Source organism: Schistocerca serialis, chromosome 6 (genome assembly GCF_023864345.2).
Source record: "Schistocerca serialis cubense isolate TAMUIC-IGC-003099 chromosome 6, iqSchSeri2.2, whole genome shotgun sequence".
Classification (NCBI taxonomy): Eukaryota; Metazoa; Arthropoda; class Insecta; order Orthoptera; family Acrididae; genus Schistocerca; species Schistocerca serialis.
In genome coordinates this window covers 265299964-265324133 of record NC_064643.1, presented here as the reverse complement: position 1 = coordinate 265324133, position 24170 = coordinate 265299964, and the positions used below count along the sequence as shown (strand labels likewise).

General features: G+C 39.7%; 1 protein-coding gene across 2 annotated transcripts in view; it reads left to right on the top strand.

Annotated features, from left to right (window-relative positions):
• Positions 1–24170, top strand: part of LOC126484162 (angiogenic factor with G patch and FHA domains 1) — a 288690-nt gene that overhangs the window by 53707 nt on the left and 210813 nt on the right. For both annotated transcript variants that reach the window (XM_050107562.1, XM_050107563.1), the window contains exon 7: positions 19560–19752. In XM_050107562.1, the coding sequence (XP_049963519.1) occupies positions 19560–19752 (193 nt within the window). The remainder of the gene's footprint in view (positions 1–19559; positions 19753–24170) is intronic.

Genomic DNA, 24170 nt, shown 5'->3' with positions numbered 1-24170 from the left:
ATGTGCCATACTTGCTGCAACAAGTAAAAAGCAGATATATATATATATATATATATATATATATATATATATATATATATATATATATATATATATATATATATATATATATATATATATATATATATATATATAAAATAATTCCTGATGGCAGGCATATGTTCTCCCCATATACCATCTCCACTGTTGAATCACCTTTATATTGTTTATGTATAGTGTAGAGGCCTAACAGTAGTAGCGGCAATGCGGAGGTCCATTTGTCTTCGGAACACATTATAGCAGCTTTCAGTGTTTTGTGCCAGTGTGCCACCATTCCATTACTCCCTGGATGATAGCTAGTTTTATGATGATGGCAGAATCCACAAAGATTAGCCAGCTCAAAGAACAATGTTTATTCGAACTGTCACCCCTGATCTGTGGTAATGTGTGACAGGCAGCCAAAATGTGCTACCTGTGATGCTAAAAAAGCTTTTGCAACTGTCTCTGCCGAGATGTCAGTGTGGGTACTGCCTCTGCCCACTGAGTATAATGGTCGATTGCTGTCAGCAAGTATCGGAACCCTTCTGACTCTGGCACGGTCCTATAATATACAAGTGAACAAAGGAGAAGTGGTCTGTTGTTTCCTGAAACTCTCCCGCTTGCTTATGGACGTGCCTGCCCATCTTGCATTGTTGACATGCCACACATGATTTTGCTCACCTGTAGTAATCCTTATTAATGCCGGGCCATACGAACCATTCTGTCAGCAGCCTAATGCTCATGGATGAACTAGACCATGAATTCCACCAAAAACAGCTATGCTTAGTGGATCTGGTACGAAAGATCTGGGTTTGCCTTATGACATATCACATGAGATCTTTACCTTAGCCCCTACTGTCTGTACCTGTTGAATTGCAGTCCTGTTAATTCACTGTGTAAATATTCTTTTAGCTGAGCATCGGTAGCCTATGCTGCGACCAGCTGCCTGTAATCTACCATATAGGAGATGGCACCGACCCATGAAAAAATCACCCACTACATTTTTGACCCTTCTTGTGTGTCTAATGTCTATACTGAAGTGCCTGATAAATTCAAGTTGCCGAAATTGTCTTGGGGACCAGTTGTCTTTATGTGTGGAAGGTGAAAGTTATAGGTTTGTGGCCTATATAGATGATGAATGGTCTGGCTTTGATGTATCGGCGAAAGTGCCGCACTGCTTCATATGCGGCTAATACCTTGTGATCAAAAACGCGCCATTTGACTTGGTATGCCATGAGCTTGCAGAAGAAAAACTCAAGGGCTGCCTGGTAAGTGCCGCCAGTAGAAATTTACAAGTCCTAGGACTCTCTTTAGCTGATGAAAGTCAGTCAGGCAAGGAATGTCCTTTACGATTTCAATCTTATCTTTCACAGGTCAAGTGTCAGACACTGAAAAAACGTAACTAAGGAAATTTATGTGCATCTGATGCAGAGTACACTTTGGTCTGTTGGCCACTATGCCATAGTCATGTACTCAGTCAAAGACTACTTGGAGGTGTTCTTCGTGCTCTGTGATAGTTCTGGAAAATACCAATATGTTACTAGGTATGTGAAGCAAAAATTGAGCCCTCTCAGGACTTCATCCAGAAAACATTGCCATGTCTGTACAGCAGTTTTTAATCCGAAGGGCATTCATAAAAACTTAAACAATTGAAGTGGAGTTATCACAGCAGTCTTTGGTATGTCTTCATTTGGCACTGGTATTTGGTTATATGCCTTCTTATAATTGATTATGCTGAATATTGTGGATCCCGCTAGTACATTTGTGAAATCTTTAATATTTGGACAGGGTGTTGCTCTGAGATTGTGTGTTTGTCTAGGGCCCGATATCCCCACAGGGTCTCGAAGTGCCATCCTTTTTCTTTGCTAGGTGTAGTGGGGATACTCATGGGCTATATGACCTGCGTATGATGCCCGTTTGTAGCATATCTTCGAACTCCACCTTTGCTGCCATGACACCATCAGGAGCCAGTTTTCTCAGTCATTGTGAGACCAGTTGTCCTAGTGTGGTCTTAATGTGGTGTACTGTGTTATGCAACTCTGCGTTTACTTGTAATCGACTACCCAAGGTGCTCACAGAACTTTGGCCCAGAGATCCGGTGATGACCTCACTATCCATTTTTATCTGTGCTGCATTCAGGTTTATCTGTATCCTCTTGAAAATAAAATCCGCTCCCAGGATAGTCTCGGAGACATCTGCCAGCACAAAACACCGATAATACCACCATGATGAATCTTGCTGGTTCATATAATACTTTTGATTTTTACTTTCAGCGTCTTGTCAGTGTATAATGTTTGTATGTTCTACCAGTGCCGCTACCTAGTTCTGCAACACTTCTGCCTGCTGTTTCAAGTGTTTGTAATGCCTGTTAATGTCTGTGTGTTGCTTTCTTTGTATAGCCACCATCTCTTGCATGTTGCTTCCCGCATGCAATTTAATTGTGCTTGATGGGTTTGTCTTGTCTAATGATGCATACGCTTTGTCTGTAACCAGAATTATTGCGTTGATGTCAGTACTGCTATAGGTAACAACAGCTGCTTGCACCATAACTGGCAGCTGTGCCATCCACACGTGTCGTAGAGTGGCAACTGATAACTCCTCTTTACTGACGATACTTCATAAACGTCACCAGAATTCTGATGGTGTTCTGTTACCTATCTGCTCACTGCACAATACTTGCTGCACTTGTTGCTCTACTGACTTACACAACCAATCAGTTCGCATTTTCTTTTGCTGTGTATACTGTTGTTTTTGCGGTGATTTCAATATGACGTCTATGACCATAGTGGCAGCTCTGATGTCCAAATTGTTTACTGCTACCCCAAATTTTACATCATTATCAAGCACTTCACCCTGGAAAAATGCTAACATTGAAAACCATAATTCGGTTTTTTTAGGCGAGAACCACGGAGTTTGCACTTTCATTCTAGGCTTGACTTGCAACTCATTTTTGTCGGCCTGTCTTTTTAATGAAGCTCTGTCTTCTCTCAGCAATTGTTAGCACGTCTCTCATCTACCTTGATTTCTATTGTGTCTTCAAGATCCTTAATCTACTTCTGCAAGTTGTCTTGTATATTTAACAGCTGCATTGCGGCTCGAGCTCAATCGAGTTCTTGGTACAACAATACCATATAACTCTGTGTAATCTGTGCCGCCTACATCTACATCATACTCCACAAGCCACCTAATGATGTGTGGTGGAGGGTACGTTTGGTACCACTATCTGATCCCTCCAACCCTGTTCCACTTGTGAATAGTTCATGGGAAGAATGATTGTTGGTAAGCCTCTGTATTGGCTCTAATTTCTTGAATTTTCTCCCTGTGGTCAATACACAAGATGTATGTGGGGGAAAGTAATATGTTGTCTGACTCCTCCTGAAAAGTGCTGTCCCAAAATTTCAATTTTAAATCTCTCCATGACGCACAACATCTCTCTTGTAACGTCTGCCAGTGGAGTTTGTTTAGCATCTCTGTAATGCTCTCTTGCCAGCTAAATGATCTTGTGATGAAACGCGCCACTCTTCATTGGATCTTCTCTATCTCCTCTATCAGTCCTACCTGACAGGGATCCCAAAGAATGTGAGGCTGGTGTCTGTTTTTCCCAATATCTGTTTTATGTGGTCATTCCACTTAAGGTTGCTCTGGATAATTATGCCTAGATATTTTATGGCAGACGCTGTCTCCAGCTGTTTGTCATCAATAGTGTAGCTGTACAGTAGTGGATTTCTTTTCTTATGTATGCACAATGTGTTACATTTATTTACATTCAGGGTCAACTGCCAGAGTCTGCACCATTCATCAATTCTCTGCAGCTGAGGTTGAAAATAATGCTTCAGTTGTAAATTACTTTATTTTCACACGACAGTTTCAGACTGTTACAAGCCCTTCCTCAGGTGTCGTACTGGAAATAGCAAAACACGGGAGATAATTTTCACACACTGCATCCCAATATGCGGCGTGTGAAAATTATCTCCTGTCTTATGCTATTGCCAGTACAACACCTGAGGATGGGCTTGTAACAGTCTGAAACTGGTCGTGTGGAAATAAAGTAATTTACAACTGAAGCAGTATTTTCAACCTTTGCTTTAACGCTCAGTTGTGGATGTTCTTCCAACAGAATTGTTTGTAATTCCCTGCAGGTCGTTCTTCAAATTCTTACTATCTTTTGGTGTTGCTACTTTGGTTTAAACAACTGCATCATCTGCAAATAGCCTTAAAGAGCATCCGACGCTTTCTATAATAGATCATGTACATATATTGTGAATAGGAACGGTCCTATCACACTTCTCTGTGGTACTCCAGTTATTACCTTTACACCTGTTGATTTAGTTCCGTTAAGAGTGACCTGCTGAGTTCTGTCTGCAAGAAAGTCTTGAATCCAATCACAGGTCTGCTCTAATACTCCATAAGCTCATATTTTTTTCATTAAAAGGCAATGTGGGACGATGTCAAATGCCTTACTGAAATCAAGGAACACGGCATCAATCTAAGTGCTGTTGTCCACTACGCTGTGGATCTCATGGAGGAACAGAGCGATCTGAGCTTCGCAGGATCTGTGTTTGCGTAATCCATGTTGATTTTTATAGAAGAGATGTTCATTTTTCAAGAACATCATAATTCTTGAACATTAAACATGTTCCATAATTCTACAACAGATTAACATCAATGATATAGGTCTATAATTGTGTCAATCTATCTTACGGCTTTCTTAAAAATGGGAATGACCTGCTTTTTTTCCAGTCATTAGGTACCTTTCATTGCTCAAATGATCTACGATAAATTAGTGCTAGAAGGGGAGCAAGTTCTTTTGCATAATCTTTAAGGAATCTTATAGGTATCTCATCTGGTCCCGAAGTCTTTCCACTACTAAGCAATTGAGTTGCTTTTCAATTCCGTGATCCATTTCGACATTCGCACGACAATTGAAAGGAGGGACAGTGTTACGATCTTCTGTGGTGAAACAACTTTGGAAGATCGAATTCAGTATTTCGGCCTTCTCTCTGTTATCTTCCGTTTCAGTGCTGGTGTGGTCGCTGAGAGAATGAATAGATAATTTTGACCCATTTACTGATTTTACATACAACTAAAATCTCTTAGGGTTTTTACTCAGGTCGGTTGACAACGTCTTACTTTCAAAATCGTTGAACGCTTCTCTCATTGCTCTCCTTACACTCATTTTTGCTTCATTCAGCTTTAGTTTATCAGCTAGGTTTTTACTTCTCTTGAATCTGAGATGAAGTGCTCTTTGTTTACGTAGCACTTTTCTAACAAGGCTATTAAACCATGGTGGATCTTTCCCATCCCTTAAAACTTTACTTGGAACGTTCTTATCTAGGGCATATTGAACGATGCCTTTGAATTTTTTCCATTTGTTCTCTACAGCTTCATCCTCATCACTGAATATTTGATGCTGACTGCTGAGATATTCAGAAATGTATCCTGTCACCCTTGCTGAGCAAATATATCTTCCTACCTTTCTTAACATTCCTTGTAGGACCCATTGTCATAGATGCTGTCACAGCCTTATGATCACTGATACCTTCCTCTACATTAACTGATTTGATAAGTTCAGGTCTGTTTGTTTCCAGGAGGTCTAAAACGTTACCTGATGAGTTGGTTCTCTAACAACCTGCTCAAGGTAATTTTCGGACAAGACATCCAGAACAATGCCACACGATTCCCTGTCTCTGGCACCAATTTTGATGACATAACATTCCCAATCTATACCAGGCTAGTTGAAGTCACCCCCTATGACAACGGCATGATCAGAAAAATTACTAATGGTAATCTGCAATCTCTGTCTGAAGCGCTCTACAACTCCAGATCCTGACCCAGGTGGTCTATAAAAGCATCCGATCACCATTTTTGACCGTTCTTTGATACTCAGTTTCATCCAGATTAATTCACATTTAGAATCCGTGATAAATTCGCTAGATTTTATTGCATTATTTACTGCAATAAACATGCCGCCACCATTGGCGACTAACCTATCCTTACGATGAACATTCCAGTCTGAACTTAGGATTTCACTGTCATTGACATCTGGCTTCAACCAGCTTTTTGTTTCCAATACTATCTGTGCATTATAACCTTCAATAAACGATACTAATTCTGGGACCTTTCCTTGGATGCTCCTGCAGTTTACTGAAATCATATTAATCTTTTCTATCTCTGAACTGCCAGAACCCAGACTCTCTGAGGTTGCTGTGGCTGATTTAACAGGTAAACCGTGTTTGCTCCCAAGGGAGGTGTTCTCTAACCTAAAAAAGCCCCTAGTGCATGCCACACGTACTCCGCTACCCTAGTAGCCACTTCCTGCGTGCAGTGCATGCCTGACCTATTAAGGGAATCCCAATAATTCTGCACCCTATAGCGGAGGTCGAGAAATTCGTATCCGATACCGATTGAATAGGATTGGGGAGAAGAGAAGTTTGTGGCACAACTTGACTAGAAGAAGGGATCGGTTGGTAGGACACGTTTTGAGGCATCAAGGTATCACAAATTTAGCATTGGAGGGCAGCGTGGAGGGTAAAAATCGTAGAGGGAGACCAAGAGATGAATACACTAAGCAGATTCAGAAGGATGTAGGTTGCAGTAGGTACTGGGAGATGAAGAAGCTTGCACAGGATAGAGTAGCATGGAGAGCTGCATCAAACCAGTCTCAGGACTGAAGACCACAACAACAACAACAACAACAACAACAACAACAACAACCGTCGCAGAGCCATATGAGCCTATGGTTTAGACCTTCCACTCTGATTCAAACCAGAGGACCACAATCAACCATGGGTACGATGCTACAAATAGACAGCTTAGCCTGCACTCTGCGTGTGCTGCTAGATGCCTTCACCAAATCAGCCAGCCGCCGAAAGGAGCTGAGGATGGCCTCAGGTGGCAGGCGTCATTTGTGCTGACATGTGCCACTACATGCAGCTGGTTGCACCCAATGCGCACGATAGCCACTGGCAGGGCCTCCTCCACATCACAAATGAGACCTCCTGGCAAACATACCGAATGCACACTGGAATTCTTTCCCACCTTGCCTACTATCTCCCTGAGGGGCTCCATTACCTGCCTAACATTGTAGCCCCCAATGACTAGCATACCCACCCTCTGTACTTGTCTAGACTGGGCAGGAAAATTGACCACTGGCCCAACAGGAGAGGCATCCTGTGCCGGCTCAGAGTTATCATCAACCCTGGGAAGCACCTCGTACCTGTTGCTAAGACATAGGGAGCCAGCTGCATAGCCTGCTCCCTCTTTCATCTTCCGCCCAGTGACACGTGAACCCACCACTGTTTGCCACCCACTCTGGAGTGAGGACAGACCGGTCAGATGTTGCATATCGGAAGCTGCAGTGACATCCGGGCCACCAGGGGATTCCAGTGACACCAAAGGTGCCTGAGTGTTGAATGTGAAATTAACCATAGTGTTTCTCAGTTTTCTTCATTGAAATTAATTCTTTAAAATTTTGTTGTACTCGCTTCGGCGGTACATAGACTAAAATTGTACTTGTTGTTGTGGATGTCTTACTTATTTATGTAGTGACAACAACATGAAAAGGATAGATTGCTATTCACTGTTTAGAGGAGGCATTGAGTTGCAGACATGTGTGTGTGTGTGTGTGTGTGTGTGTGTGTGTGTATTTTATCAGTGACTGTCATTGTGCCTGTCTGCAGCTAAACACCTCCTCTATATGGTGGGTAGCAATCTATCCTTTCCATATTCTCTTCTTATGCCATACTGGACTTTCCATTGTTGGATTTTACTTTTTTGTGGATAATTCACTATGAATTTCAAGTAACCTAGCAAAACTCTGCCCATACATACCAATTTTTGATTTATACATGATTAGACTCACCTTATGTAGGGGCCCAAGTGCAGACACTTATCTGTTGTCAGGATGGTGTTGTGGAACCTGTAGAGTGTTTTCCAGTGCTAATGAAATGTGCCTAGTAAGTTAACATTTATTCCTTCAGATTTACAATTCTATGCCTTTTCGTCAACCTTAGCTGATGCCTTGTGCTAGTGATATGGTGAAATTCCACTGACTCCTGTTGTTGGCATGATTGGCCAGTCACCAAGGCAGATACACCAGCAATTTGACTGAGACTTGTGCACTGCTGTCTGGCAGTCTGCAGGCAAAGCTGTAGCATGGTTATGTGCTCCACACTGTTAGAGCATCCTCAATTCTACTCGAGTAGATGATGGTGACACATGATGACCCATGGGATATACTGCAATGTTGGAACTCATGCAGTCAGCTGATTCTGGCCCCATTGGACAGATAAGCCCTGGTAACTGGAAGTGCCTGGAGCAGTGATCAAGAACAGAGGCATTGGATGACACGTAGCAATGACGATGATGTGAGTGCGACATGCACCACGTTGTGTACTGGTGTTGGAAGACCCTCAGTCTCCCCATCAACAGTGTGGTAGGTGGGGGACAATGCAAAGTCTCATGACTGGCAAGTGATGATTACTTGGATGCTATCATCTCAGGAATGGCAAGGAGCATGTTCAGGACAAGTGTTAGAACAACTAAAACATGGATGCCACTACACCATAGTAATCATTGAACTGAGTGCTTTGGCATGAACACCATCAGTCCTAATGACCAACAGAACTGAGAGCTGGAGAACAGTGGTATTTATGGAGTCAGTTGGGAGGTAATGATGTGAGGCTCTGTTCATTATGACCAAATGTGGCGCACTTCTTTACTAGTGGTCAGCAGTACTCATTCCATTGTGTTTGTTTAACAATTTTTTACAGGCTGTTAACTGGGCTGTCAAGTCTCTGAAAGGTGTTATTGTGTCTGAGCTAAAGCTTTCCGCTTCACATCACGAGCTACCAAATATCTCTCTCTCTCTCTCTCTCTCTCTCTCTCTCTCTCTCTCTCTCTTTATCTCTCTCTTTCTGTTTCTCAATGGACATGTTGTTGAATGTGTGACTTGTGCCTGACAATTGCTGCTGATGTAGCAATGTGAGTTCACATATGTGACCAACTTACAGTGTTGATTGTTTCTTTCTTCTGCGTAGTTATGTCACCACCTCTGCGTGGCATTGTCTGTGGCTATCCTATCATGAACTTAAGAAACTTTTAATTTCTTTCCCTTTTCTACTCTGTAGTGTAACGTTCCCCCCTTCTTTAAGAAATTTGTCTCGAATTTTACTTTCACTATCCGTTACTAAACTAGTCTGTACATGTTTTGTATTTACAATTTGCTATTACTTCGAGTTGAATCCCATTGGGTGCTTCTTGAGCTGAACTATAAAGTTCTCAATTTTAGTCTGAGTTAACTATCCAACTTTTCATTGCCCTTCTGTTCTGTTTTCCTACTATTAAAGCTCTTTACAGTTTCTGTACTTAATTCTTATCACTAGTATGTATCTTTTCCCTGGGTAACTGATGTATTGGTGATTCAGTTGGACAGGATATTCTGTGTTTTAAGGAGAAATGAATTGCACAAATAAGTACTAGAATTGGGATAACACTTGTGGTCACACTAACAGTTACTGTATTATATTTACTTGTGTTTCTCATGATACTGGTTTACATGTTTTAGCATCTGTTCAACTGATGTTTGTCTCTTGTCTGAGATTATCAGTTCATCTAAAGAGTGTAATTGAATGGAATCTAAGGCTTTTTAAAGGAAGATTATGTCCTGTATGGGTAATGTGTCTAATCATTCTTCCGGCCGATACAGCATAGGTGGAGAAGAGGTAATCATAGTTGCTGTGATGGTAGCTGGAAGATGAAACTGTGTTCCAACTATGTCACACTTGGATCCATTGATTAGTAATCTGCTATTTCACAATTCTAATTTTGTCATCCCTTTCAATTTTCTGCCTATGTAACAGTTGGCAGTCACTGTTAATGGTGACACATAATTTTCTGGAAATATGGTTGCGGCATAATAGTTCCAGTTTACACTACACTGCTTCCATTTCCCCAAGAAATAGGTGCATTTCACATGCCTGTTCATTAGTCTGATCTACCTTGGTTGGACAAATGGTAACACTCTCTCTAATGGTATTGTTTAGATCTGCTGTGCACATAAGTATATGATCATCTTTTTGATCTGATGTCAATAACACTTTGTGAGTGTTTTATTGATGGTGTCCCATTTAATTTGTTGTGGGTGGATCATAAAACATCATTATCATGTGTTTATGCCTATTACTGGAAACTGTATGGTGAAGCAGAAACTAGCTCAGTCAGTGCCAATTTTAACAGTAAGTATGTGATAAAAGAAGGCTATATATCTGGACATCGTCATTGGTACACAATATAAGAGAAAAGGAATTATCATTAATCCTCCTCCTCCTTTGGACTAGTCTATGTATCCAGAATGAAAGACAAGCAAATGAAAAGTAATGCTAACCAAATTACCCTAACATATATCCCAACATGACCCATGTACACGTAAAGTACAAAACATGTAGACTTACTTTATTTTCCATTAGATACAAAATTCATGTGGTTTTCCTTTCTAAAGTCAACTTCTCCTTTTCTGGTAATGGGGAAGGAACCTGCAGTAATGCATCAATCACTTCTTTAAATGCCTTCACATTGTGATGTGGACTACAGATGTCTTAGTTGATAGTTGTAGTTTTGTATTTACTTGTGAAGTCATTTTGATGACATTGTACATTCCTTGATACTATGATAAGAACATGTTTGTTTTGCCCTTTGGGGTATAGGGGTTTGTTAGCAATACCTACTTCTTTATCCTGTATTGCGGTGTTTTACTTAAACATTTCCAAACATGCTCCAGGTTTTTCAAAGCCTTAGTGTTGGCATGTTTTATTCTTTGCCACACCTCTCGTAACCACCTGGCACTATTTTCTTCTTCTCTGAGTATGACTTGATCCTCTTCTGGATTTTGTGTCAACTCATATGTCTAGGTGTTCACTTTTTGAATTCTAAGGTTTCAACAGTTTCAATGGCTTTCTGCACTAATCCACTCAACTTCTCTCTTAAAGATATAGCACTGTTCTGTTTATGGTAATTCTGCTGTAAACCCTCCACTAATTGTTCGAATGTGTGCACTTCGCTAAGCGTCTTGTGATGCATTACATACATTTTAGCCTCACCTGTTAGACATGGATTGGCCATCCACAGACTTGTTTCATCTGACCAATCTGTTTTACTGGTTACCTTGTGTCACTGGTTTTGGTTGAATCATATCAAAAGGTGATGGAATTGTCCACCCATACACCCAGAACTTTTGAATTATACATGCTAAGTACAAAATTTAGATCGTATCCCAGTCTACATGTTTGCTATTCACATAATGGCATGGCGTTCTTGATATTGTGCAATGAACTCTTTCCATTCATCCATTCCCTTAAAGATGGAACAGGTTGCTGCGTAACTTCTTGATTCACAATAGGTGACATAACTTGTTTCATAAGATTGGACACAAAGTTAGTCCCTCGATCTGTGATTATCCTCTCTGATACACCAACCTTTAGTAATCAGTTATTTTACCATCACCTGTGTAGTGGTACTAGCTTTCTGATCCAGAATTGCAGCCCTTACTAGATATCTCAAAAAATGATCTGTCATCATCATCATCATCATCATCATCATCACAGCCTTTCCCCATGTCATGTGGGGTCAGCATTGATTTGCTGGATCCTTCTCTTCCATAAATGCCTTCCAGTGCTTCTTCTCTGAGCCATCCTTTCTCCCATAGGTCCCCTGGTACCTTATCTTCCCATCTCAGTTTCAGTCTTCCTCTTCTCCTTGACCCTTTGATTTCTAGAGCTTCAACTCTTCTCCCCACTTAGTACTCCCCTCTTCCCTGCTCATGTCCATACCATCTTAGCCTACTTTCTTGGATCTTCTTCCCTACGGGCCCCACTTTCACTGTTCCCCTAATGTACTCACTCCTTAGTCTATCCTTTTGTGTCACCCCACTCATCCACCTTAACATTCTCATTTCTGTCACTTCCGTCTTTTTCTCTTGGCCTTTTGTAATTGGTCAAGTTTCTGCACTATACAGCATCACAGGCCTCACCACAGACTTGTAAAGCTTTCCTTTCATTCTGCAGCTAACCTTCTCATCACACAGTACTCCGCTCAGTTTCCTCCAGTTCACCCATCCACTAATTCCTGTGCTGTATTTCTATGCTCTATCATCTTGAATATGTATTTATTACCAGCTGGAAATCTGTTTAAAGGTACTAACACATCAGGTTGTACCATATGAAACAGTTTCACGGTTTTTAGTGACCTTTCAAGCTGTATTTTTTGATGACTTAAATCTGCCCTCTGCACACATGGGATGCAGTTTTTGACATACTGCTCCACATCACTACAATGCATTTTCCATCAAAACCTTTCTACAAATTGTTCATCAGTTGTCTTCCTACCCTTATGGCCTGATAATACATGGTCATGCACTTCTTGTAATACCTCGGTTCTGTGCATTGTGGGAACCATGATGTGTGGACCACACTTTGTGGACCTGCACAATAAACCCTCATGTGTCACAAACTGAGGTTACCTTTTAAACAGTTGATATTCACTGTCAGCTGCCTGTGTCTTTTTCTAATCTGCTTGACTCCTACCTTGTTCCTGTAATACAACTACTTTTATACTTAGGGTGTCTGTGTTCAAATGCTTTACTGCTCGCTTGTGAACCACTTCATAATCAAACTGACTCAGTTTGACTGCTCACCTTGTTAACTGACTTGAAGGGTCTTTTAAGCCTAACAGCCACTTTGAGGATGCATGAGCTTTTATCACTTTAAATTTCTGACCATGCAAATAACAACAAAAATAAGAAATTCCCCATATTGCTGCTAACATCTCTTTCATTTGTAGAGTAATTTCACTGATGTGTTTTCAAGTGTCTAGATGATAAGTCACCGTGTATTCCTTGCCATTGCAACACTGAGTAAAGCACTGTTACTTGAATAGCAGGAAAGTATGTATTCCTTCTTGAAATCAGGGAATGATAACACAGGATCTGATCTCAGCTTTTTCTTATATTTCTGAACCACCTCCCAGCACACTGTTGTCCATTGAAGCTTAACTCCCTTTCAAAGTAACTGAGTTAGTGGTTGTGTAATTTCAGCAAATCTCTTTACAGATTTATAGTAATAGTTGTATAAGCCAAGAAATGATTGCAAATGTTTGTGTTGTTTGTGCTGTTGCAAAATCACACATAGCTGACGTGAGATGAGGATCTGTCGTTACTCACTCTTGCCAGTTAATATGTTTGACATTATTAACTTTTGTTTGAGCAAAATGACACTTCTCTGTGCTAAGTGTAAGATGTGCTTCCTCAAGTCTACGAAATGCTTCATTCAAACACTTAATATTATCCTTACATTTCTGGAAAAAGTTGTTATATCATCTTCAGTTTCAACCCACAAAGTACTCTGTCTAATAAATGTTGAAAAGTGGAAGGAAAATTTTTTTATCCAAATGGCATCCTGCAGTATTCATAATGACCTGAGAGTGCTGTGAATGCTGTTTTAGGCCTGTCTTCTGGACACACTTCAAATTGGTGATAAGCACTTCTAAGGTCCATTGTCGAAAAATATTTGCATTGCTGCAAGTTGTCTAATGTTTTCAAGACGTTCAGGACCGGATATAGATCTGTTATGGTGCGTGCATTTGGGAAACTGTAGTCATAACAGAATCTGTACTTCTTCATTCCATTGCATGACTTTTTTGATACAGTGGCAATATTGGTTGACTTGGGCTATTGCTATGTTCGATAATGCATTCAGTTATCTGTTGATGTATAAATTCATTAAGTAGTAGTTGCAAGTGCTTTGCTGTTCTATATGGCTTCTTGTAGATTCGAGCATTATTGTCTGTCGGAATGTGATGTTGGGTGATGGGTGTTACTGGCAATGGACTGCCTGAGTCAAACAAGTCTTGAGTATTCTAACAATTGTCTTTACATGACGTCCTGTCCACTGTCTTTCAAGTGATGAACCTTGGCACATAATACAGATGCATTAATGGTTTGCTTGAGGCTGTGATCATCTGTTGATTTATCAATATTATCCTCATCCTTTTTGAATATCTCTGAAGTTGCTACTATTAATCTCTTCGGGAGGCTTGCATTGTCCATCCCAAAATCATCCAGACTCACTGGGACCATTAATTTGCCATTTATGTTACTTACGCATGCTATGCTTCTGCATATAAAACAATGCCTTTCATCTAATGCTTTATTGTTCTGCAGTTACTGAATCACACATAAATCTCATTGTAGTAAGTTGTCATTTACAGTTACCCACGTCAACTTTCTTGCACCTGCTGTTACTTTGACATGTGAAACTATCTTTGATACACACGTTGGCAGTTCAGTTGGTGACACCTCAGTAATTGGTGTACCTTGTGACATTGAAACATTTGCACCTGGTGCACCCATTGGAAATAAGTTCATGCTAAGTCCAACTGTGCACTGGTAAAGAATAGTTTTGGTATGATGCCTATCCAGGAAGTCAAGTCCGAGACTCACTGAATATCCGTCCCTGTTGGTAACAGTTCCATGTGCTCATCTCCACATAATCTCTATCTTGGAGTGTTTAGCCGCCTCCTACCTACGAGATCCAGACTAATGACTGACACATGTGCACTAGTGTCTACCAGAAATTTATGTTCCCTCTCTTGTAATAAGCTCATGAAGCAGCTATCCATATCTGCACATGTTTTTTCAGCATTATAGTTTACTGAGAATGTTTCCTGATGGACAAAACATTCTGATTTGTGTACAACACTAGCTTCTGTTTGTTTCATTTAACCTGTTTCTTGTATCTACATTACTGTACCTTGCAGCCAAAGCATTCACAACTATAACACTGTGGCTGGCAACATTGTGCCATCAAATGTCCTTTCCCACATTAGTAACATCCTTTGTCAGAAGCAAAGATTTTTTTGAGCATTGAGTACTTTTGTAACAATGTTGCTTTCGTGCAAGTGCATGGCAATGCAAAGTGCTGCAGCTAAGTCATCCAGATTTTCCATTTGAACCCGGCATGAAAATTCCACTGGAATGCCCTGTAGAAAGATGTCTAGAGCCCTATTTTCTTCTTCTCTGAGCATGACTTGATCCTCTTCTGGATTTTGTGTCAACTCATATGTCTAGGTGTTCACTTTTTGAATTCTAAGGTTTCGACAGTTTCATTGGCTTTCTGCACTAATCCCCTCAACTTCTCTCTTAAAGATCTAGCACTGTTCTGTTTATGGTAATTCTGCTGTAAACCCTCCACTAACTGTTCGAATGTGCGCACTTGTGATACGTTACATATATTTTAGCCTCACCTGTTAGACATAGATTGGCCATCCACAGACTTGTTTCATCTGACCAATTACTTAGTTTGTATGTATATAAAACATTATTTACATATATTGTTACATCCTCTGTTTTACCCGAGGAGGTATTATTATGTTAGCTTGTGAAGGATCTACTGAAGAGGAGGGTTCGCTCACTATATCCTTAACCTCATGTGAACCAAAGTGTGACTATTGTGAAGCTTGCAAAGCTTCTGTGTGCCTACTTAACTCGTCATGATTCAACTTCAGCTGAGTATTATCCTCTAACAATTTTGATACGTGCTCTGTCAGAGCGACAGTATCATTCATATTAGCTAATTGTGTTTCTGGCATCTTTGTGCAATGTATCACTACTTTTACACTTACAAAACTACTACAAACAGAACACTCCCTCTTTTAAAAGCAACAGCAAAACTCAACAGACATAGTCACACCCAAAAGTCATACAGATAATCTTAATCAATCCTTATGTCTGATCATTGACCAGCGACACTTGGTACAATTGTGTGCTGCATGACTGTAATGACTATGAGTGCTGCAAGTTACTGGTACAGTTATACTGCAGGTACATTATGTGCAGTTAAATTACAGCTCTTACATCTCATGGGTACCAAACTTTACCTACAGTTCTCGCTAAATTGTGACATACCTACAGCTTCTTCAGGTCTGATGAAAATCACTTTCCTCATTGCATAAAAATCTCAATGTCCAATCCTTGACATAAGAACAGACTAAAAATGGTAGTAGAAAATGTTCTTTGGTTTCATTGTGATGTGATCAGAGCTGAGGCATATGGAAACCATTTGGGACATCAAATGGGTGTTGCTGATGCTGCAACATCCTCTCCTAGTTCATCTGTCATGATGTCAGTTTCCTATTGATGTCACCAAAGAACCACTTCTCATGCAAAATTGTAGGGGTGCCAAGCAGAAATGTTTCTACATTGTGAGGATGGTGTTGTGGAATCTGCAGAGTGTCTTTTGGCACTAATGAAACATAGTGAGCAAGTCAACATTTATTCATTCAGATTTACGGACTTGTGTCTTCTCGTCAACCTGGCTGGTGTCTTGTGCAAGTGGCACAGTGAAATTCTACTGACTCCCATTGTTGGCTGAGCTGTCTGGTCACTAAGGCCACTACACGAGCAATTTCGCCAAAGTATTGTGGGCTGCTGTCAAGCAGTCTGTAGGTGAAGCTGTAACATGAATGTGTGCCTCACACTGTTAGAGCATTCCCAACCCCACTATGGAAGATGATGATGACATGCAATGATCCATCAGGATATACTGCCCTACCAGAAGTCATGCAGGCAGCCAATCCTGGCTCCTCTGAGAGATAGGCCCTGGCAACAGGAAGTGCCTGCAGTGATGATCAGGAACAGAGGCACTGGGTGGCACTCTCACACAGCAGTGATGACAGTGTTAGTGCGACAAGCACCATGAGGTATATTGGTGTTGGAGAGCCATCAAGCAATGTGGTAGGTGGGTGCCAATGCGAAATCTCATGAGTGGCAGGTTGTGGTTACTTGGATGTGGTCATGTCGGGAATGACAAGCAGCACGTTCATGAGAAGTGCTGGAACATCTAACACATGGATGTCACTACACCATAATAATTGTTGAATGGAGTGCTTCGGTACGAATGCCATCAATCCTAATGACCAACTGAATTCAGAACTGTGGTATTTATAGATATGTGTGGGAGGTAATTTTGCGAGGCTCTGTTCAATGTGACCGAATGTGGTGCACTTCTTTATTAGTGATCAGCAGTCCTCGTTCCACTGTGTTTGCTTAACAATTTGTTAGAAGCTGTTAATGCGCTGTCAAATCTCTGAAAGGTATTATCATGTCCGAGTTAAAGCTTTTTGTTTCATGTAACAAGAGCTACCAAATTTCTCTCTCCCTCCCTCCCTCTGTCTTTCTCTTTCTGTTTCTCTTTCTGTCTTCCAGTGGATGTTTTGCTGAGTATGTAATTTGTGCCTGACCATTGGTGCTGATATAGCAACGTGTGGTCATGTATGTGACCGACTTACAGTGTTGAGTGTTTCTTTCTGCTGCATACCTGGGTCACCACCTTTACCAGGTATTGCTTGTGGCTGTGCTAGCGTGAACTTAATAAAAAAAAAAAAATTCCCCCTTTCTACTGTGTGGTATAACATATACTTTCTTAATGTACAACTTTACTGAGTGGTATCCTAATACTGCTGCAAATTCTTTTGTTGATAAAAACAGAAGATATAGAACAACAGATGAGGGAAGTGAATAGATCACATGGTGAAGCAGAGAAGTGAGCTAATGTCCAGTGTATACAAAAATAATAATTCAATTGGTTTTGATTGATTTCTCGATACCCGTTGCGTGAACACTAAATTTTGCAGTTTTAAATTTAGTTAACAGGCCTAAAATGAGGCAAGGGCAAGCTGATAAATGAGAAGTAATGGCTTCATCAGGAGAGAACCAACAGCTCTTAAGTTCTTTGTAAAATGCATTTTAATCATCAGCTGTTTTATTTGACCTGTGTATCATCTACTGGTTTCAGCCATAGACTATCATCACCAGACATAAGGCAAAGCAGGCCAGTTAAAAACATCTCATTTTCCTTTTAAGCTTATACACCATCAAAGTTGTCAGAGGGAAACCGAACAACCGTCATAACCAGTCCTCGAAATACTGATAATTTGTATTGCTTTGTATGTATGTAGTGATGATGGTCTATGATCGAAACTGCTATATGATATATAGGTTAAATAAAACAGCTGATGGTTAAAATGCATTGTCTAAAATAAATAAATAAATAAATAAATAAATAAATAAAAGAGAGGTATGATTGCAATCCCAAAAGTAAGGTCACCTATTGTTTTGTAAGTACACAGACCTGTTTATTTCTATAATGGTTTACATCAGTTTACAGCTTGAACATTTAGCTATTTTTCGACACAATCACCATTTATGTTGATACATTTTTGTAGACGCTGTGGCAGTTTTTGTATGCCCATGTCATACCAGATCACCGCCATCCTGTTCAGAAAGTTATGAACCTCTTCTTTCACCTCATCATTGGAGCTGAATCGCTGGGACCACAGTTGCTGCTGGTAGGTACTGTGAGACTCTGAAAAAACTCAAACGGGCAATTCAGAACCAGAGAAGAGGAATGTTGAGCAAGGGCGAACACATTCTCCGCGACAACACTTGCCCACACATCGCTCGGCAAACTGTTGCTCTCCTGCAACAGTTCCAGTGGAACATAATCACCCACCCACCCTATAGTCCAGACTTGGCTCCCAGTGACTATCACCTGTTCCCTAGGTGAAAAGAACATTTGGCCGGAAAGCGATTCAGCTAAATGTTCAAGCTGTAAACTGATGTAAAGCATTGTATAAATAGACAGGTCTATGTACTTATAAAAAAAATAGGAGACCTTACTTTTGGGATTACCCTCGTAACTTGAATTCTGTTCATCATAATGGTAGAATTATGTCTGATGTATTTTCTATTTACTTGAGTAGTTGGGATGTTTTGAGATTATTTTCTGTCCTTTATAAAGAAATACTCACAAGGAACATTGCAATGTTTCATTGTATGAAAATGAACAAGAAGAATTGATAGAATTACTCTCCAAAACTTGTAATTAATTTCTGCTTTTGTGACAGTAGCTAATGGTATGAGACACTGAGAACCATAAGGCCCAAAGCACAGACAAAATGTCTTGAGAAAAATAGATTTTTGTGAAAATCAAATTTGTAGAAAAACCACCAATGTCATAGGTCTAAATTGTGCCATAGGTCTAAATTGTTTTATCCTAGTCTCAACATCCTTTATTTACTATGAAAGATTGTGTACCCACTTCATGTTATGAAATATTAATTAATATTTAAGATTATATTTAATGCTAATTCAAAAAATTATTATGAAGAACAGATACTAAACACATCGTATACACAATTATGACAGAGTAACAGACTTACAATTTGTGATTTGTAGCCCCCAAGGAAATGAATATCCAAGAAATTGGTAAGGCAACTTTTCATGAAAGTTCATATGAATAATGTGAGCTTATAGATCTAGATAAAATTGTTTCATACAGATGTCGGGAGCGTGCATACATGCTGCAATGACAGTGTGCTGTAGGCCCTTACAATTCTCAGTGCCTAATATGTTTTGTGTATTGATTTATATTCATGAGAAGAAACATTTGTTTTCTTGTTATCTGTCACGGATTGTTTTCATAATTATTCAGATGAGGAGAAGCTGACAAAAAGAAGTATCTCTTACAAAAGTGGGCTCAAACAACTTCAACGAAAATTATGCCCCCGAATTCCTGATCCAAGAGGCAATGACGATACCAGATACCAAGATAGAGCTGAACTAAGGCGCTGCACTGTTGGATCTCAGAATGAAAATGAAAAGACATATACTGCCTCTTTGGATGAGTGAGTAAATTAATGCAGGTCTTCCTAATATCTTAAGTAGTTTTTGTTAATTAGTTAAGCGTTTCTTTGAATGGAACTAGAATTTATGGCAAATTTCCAAAATTTCTTTTAATTAACTGGAAATAATTGTCATTAATGTAGTCATCAATCCACCTTCCTAGAAAATTATCTTCATCTCTTTGGGATATCATTTCACACTCCTGATTCCCCTGCATATCTGTTAGTCACCCACAAAAAACTTAACGTTTATTATACAGTCAACCTTTGACTGGAATAGCTGCACCACATCCTCTGCATGACTCTGCATTCCCAAAAATGAGAAATAACATCCCTCCTAATCTTCCTGAGCTAGAACTGTTCTATCCTTCCAACTGTGTAGTATCCTACGCATTATGATACATTGACAGGAAAATTGGTGTAATGATAAGGTGTTCTAATTAAAATTTTACTTGGTTACTGTAAAACTAAAAATGAATGTCAGTATACCATTCATACTCCTGATTCCTTGCCCCATGTGTGTACTTCCAAACCCTATACCCCTACTCCTACCAATACCTGTGCCCTGTCCTTGCCCCCACCCCAACCTTACCCCCACCACTGCTGGGTTAGGTACATAAAACCATATGGAGTTTGGAAAAAGGAAAAATGCCTGGAGATGATAGTGTTTCAGTAATAACCATTGAAGGCAAAGTAATTCATAAGGAACTTGCAATAAAATTTGTAGAATGTCTGTTGAAGAAGACTAGTTTCCAAAAGTGAAATAATGCTTTAATTATTATACTTCATAAGAAAGAGTACAGACAAAACATAAGAAAACCACAGACTACATTGTGTTATGCCAGATACTGATTTAAGTTATCACTAGCCAGCTAAACAAAAATCATTAAATATAAATCAGCAAAGAAACAAGCAGGCTTTATAAATAGTCAAAATATCCACGGGTGTGCTGCCGGTCTACAGTGTCCAACGGGCACTGTAGACCGGCAGCACACCCGTGGATATTTTGACTATCAAATACGCCGGGAGAAACTCAAGAATCACAGGCTTTATAAATGATTACAGAATGGTGGGTCATTAGCAAGTTATAAAAATTATAGAATAGAGCTATGAGTATGAGTTACACTACATACCTGGGATTTATAGTTTATGTCTCAGTTTCAAAAACTCTCTAACATCAGCCCTTGAGAAACAAGGCATTTATTCAACTTATGTTACCAAATGAGGTGGTGCAGTGGTTAGAACACCGGACTCATATTTAGGAGACCACTGGTTCAAATCTCTAACTGGCCATGCAGATTTAAGTTTTCCATTATTTCCCTAAATCACTCCAGGCAAATGCCGGGATGGTTAGTTTGAAAGGGCACGGCCGATTTCCATCTCCATCTTTGAAATAATCCCAGCTTGTGTTCCATCTCAAATGATCTTGATGCTGATGGGATGTTAAACAGTATTCTTCCATTCCTTCTTTCTATGAACCTGTGTTAGTGTACTGAAGAATGTATACATTGCTGCAATTTCCATTAGATCTAAACAACTTAGTGACAAACTGGATGCAAGGAGATTTCATATCACGAGAACTCTTATCACCATTTCTAGAGTAATTTTCTAATACATAAACTGAGAAAACACTGAATATGTATGTTCATGGAACATATTTGTACCACCTGCATTTTTCCGGTTACATTGTACTGTTTGCCTTTGGGGCAGAAAAGCTTCAGCAACAAGTGTATAAATTAAGAGCGAATTTTTGAACAGACTTGAATGTCAGTTACAACAAGACTTAAATAATTTATAACCAACATATCAAAGGAAAATTGTTCAGGTTAACAATGAAGTCATATGACTAGTTGGTGAGTTTAAGGAACTGAAGTAATGACTGTATGAACAGGAAAATATGTAACCAGAAGAATAAAAATAGCTTAAAGTATTTTTTGTAATTTAAAACAATTGCCATTTTAATAGTTCAGTTTCAGTTGCACATTTTTAATTACATCACATGTTTTGGTCTGTCTGGATCATCTTGAGATATAAATCAAAGTAAAATTAAATACCTACCATCTAATATTTTACAGTAAGTAGGAAAGAATTGTACTTAAATTTAGAATTTACCTAAGCAGTTGTGTCAGAAATCCATTTTGTCTGTGTCAGAACCAAGTAACAGAATACTGTGATTTGCAACTGCAATTAATGTTTTAAATTGGTATCTTGTGGAGGTAGGGGAGTGGGAAGGAGGAAAAGGGAAAGGGAACAGAGTAGGATGATTGGGAGAGGGGAAGGGAAGCAGGGAGAGGGAGTGATGGGGATGTCATGAGTTTAACAAGAGAGGGCCCTATGTAAAATAATAAAGAAGTATAATTATGTAAAAAAAATTCTCATTAAAATGTTAGTAGCGGAGAACAATGGGTGTGTAAACTGCAAACGGCATAAAATAGTAAAAATATGTTTATATAATAGAGGGAAACATTCCACGCGAGAAAAATATATTTAAAAACAAAGATGATGTGACTTACCATACGAAAGTGCTGGCAGGTCAATAGAAACACAAACAGACACATACATACACACAAAATTCAAGCTTTCGCAACAAACTGCTGCCTCATCAGGAAAGAGGGAAGGAGAGGGAAAGATGAAAGGAAGTGGGTTTTAAGGGAGAGGGTAAGGAGCCATTCGAATCCCGGGAGCGGAAAGACTTACCTTAGGGGGAAAAAAGGACGGGTATACACTCTCGCGCACACACACACACACACACATATCCATCCACACATATACAGACACAAGCAGACATATTTAAAGACTGCTTAAATATGTCTGCTTGTGTCTGTATATGTGTGGATGGATATGTGTGTGTGTGCAAGTGTATACCCGTCCTTTTTTCCCCCTAAGGTAAGTCTTTCCGCTCCCGGGATTGGAATGACTCCTTACCCTCTCCCTTAAAACCCACTTCCTTTCGTCTTTCCCTCTCCTTCCCTCTTTCCTGATGAGGCAACAGTTTGTTGCGAAAGCTTGAATTTTGTGTGTATGTATGTGTCTGTTTGTGTTTCTATCGACCTGCCAGCGCTTTCGTATGGTAAGTCACTTCATCTTTGTTTTTAAATATAAAAATATGTTTATCATCTTTATGCTGAAGAATAAATGACAATTGTTTTAAATATCAATACTGTTTTTGGTAAGTTAGATAGAGTTCACTAAACATATTTTTGCAGTATGTATGAAATGAGAGTTTACAGTGAGTATGTGTATTTATCAGTTTTAACAAAGAGATAGAGGGGCTGGTCAGTACTTACCTCAGCTCAGTACAGCCGATAGATACACAAAACAGAACAGAAAATTTACATTCCCAGTTTTCAGAACTTTGTTCCTTCATCAGGGAGGAGAGAGGGGAAAAAAGGGAAGAAGGGAAAGTGGATTCAGTTACTCACAAGCCAGGTTATGAAGCAACAGGGACAGGTAAACAGGGAGGGTAGCAAGGATTGAGGCATGGTTGGCTTCCCTCTGACAACCATGCCTCCATCCTTACTACCCTCCCTGTTTACCTTTCCCTGTTGCTTCATAACCTGGCTTGTGAGTAACTGAATCCACTTGCCCTTCTTCCCTTTTTTCCCCTCTCTCCTCCCTGATGAAGGAACAAAGTTCTGAAAACTGGGAATGTTAATTTTCTGTTCTGTTTTGCGTATCTATCGGCTGTACTGAGCTGAGGTAAGTACTGGCCAGCCCCTCTATCTCTTTGTTAGTATTTGTTTCACCTCTTTATATGAGATTTTCCATTAATCAGTTTTGAATTATGAGTATGAGCTATGGACTTGAACAACAAAAATTTTTAAAAACTGAGAATCGTACAGTGAACAGTTTGGAAGATGAGTATTGGGAGTTATTAGAAGAGACAGGAAAACATACAAATGGGTCAGTGGATAGTTGTAATTATGACTGCATTAAAAATGAAGTGGAGGTGAGTGTGACATGTAGCCAGGTGAATGGATGGTAGATGAACTGATGGAGTTCTTTGCTGGACTTCAAGAGTTAGGGAAAGATCTAGATGATAGCCCAATGGGAGGTAGATGGACAACTTAAGAAAACATGCAATACAATATGAATAAACTAGAATCACTATATGTGCACTGTAAGAAAACTGTTGATGAAGTTGCTCATGGGTGTAGCTGAACTGATAGAAATCAAGTCACTTAGACTGTTATTGATAACTTTTTTGTGCTGCCAGTGTTAGGAGTGCATTTATATCTGCAAAAGCAGAAGTGACATGCTGCATTAACAGTTTCCATAGTGTTGTATGTGACTTTGTTTGAAATTGTATGATTTACTGATATTTTAGATGCATTAAACACTTCCTTGTTTGCTAGTTAAAGTTGTTCAGGAAAGCATTTTATACCAGTCATTGCATTTTTATTCAATCGATTCAACTACTC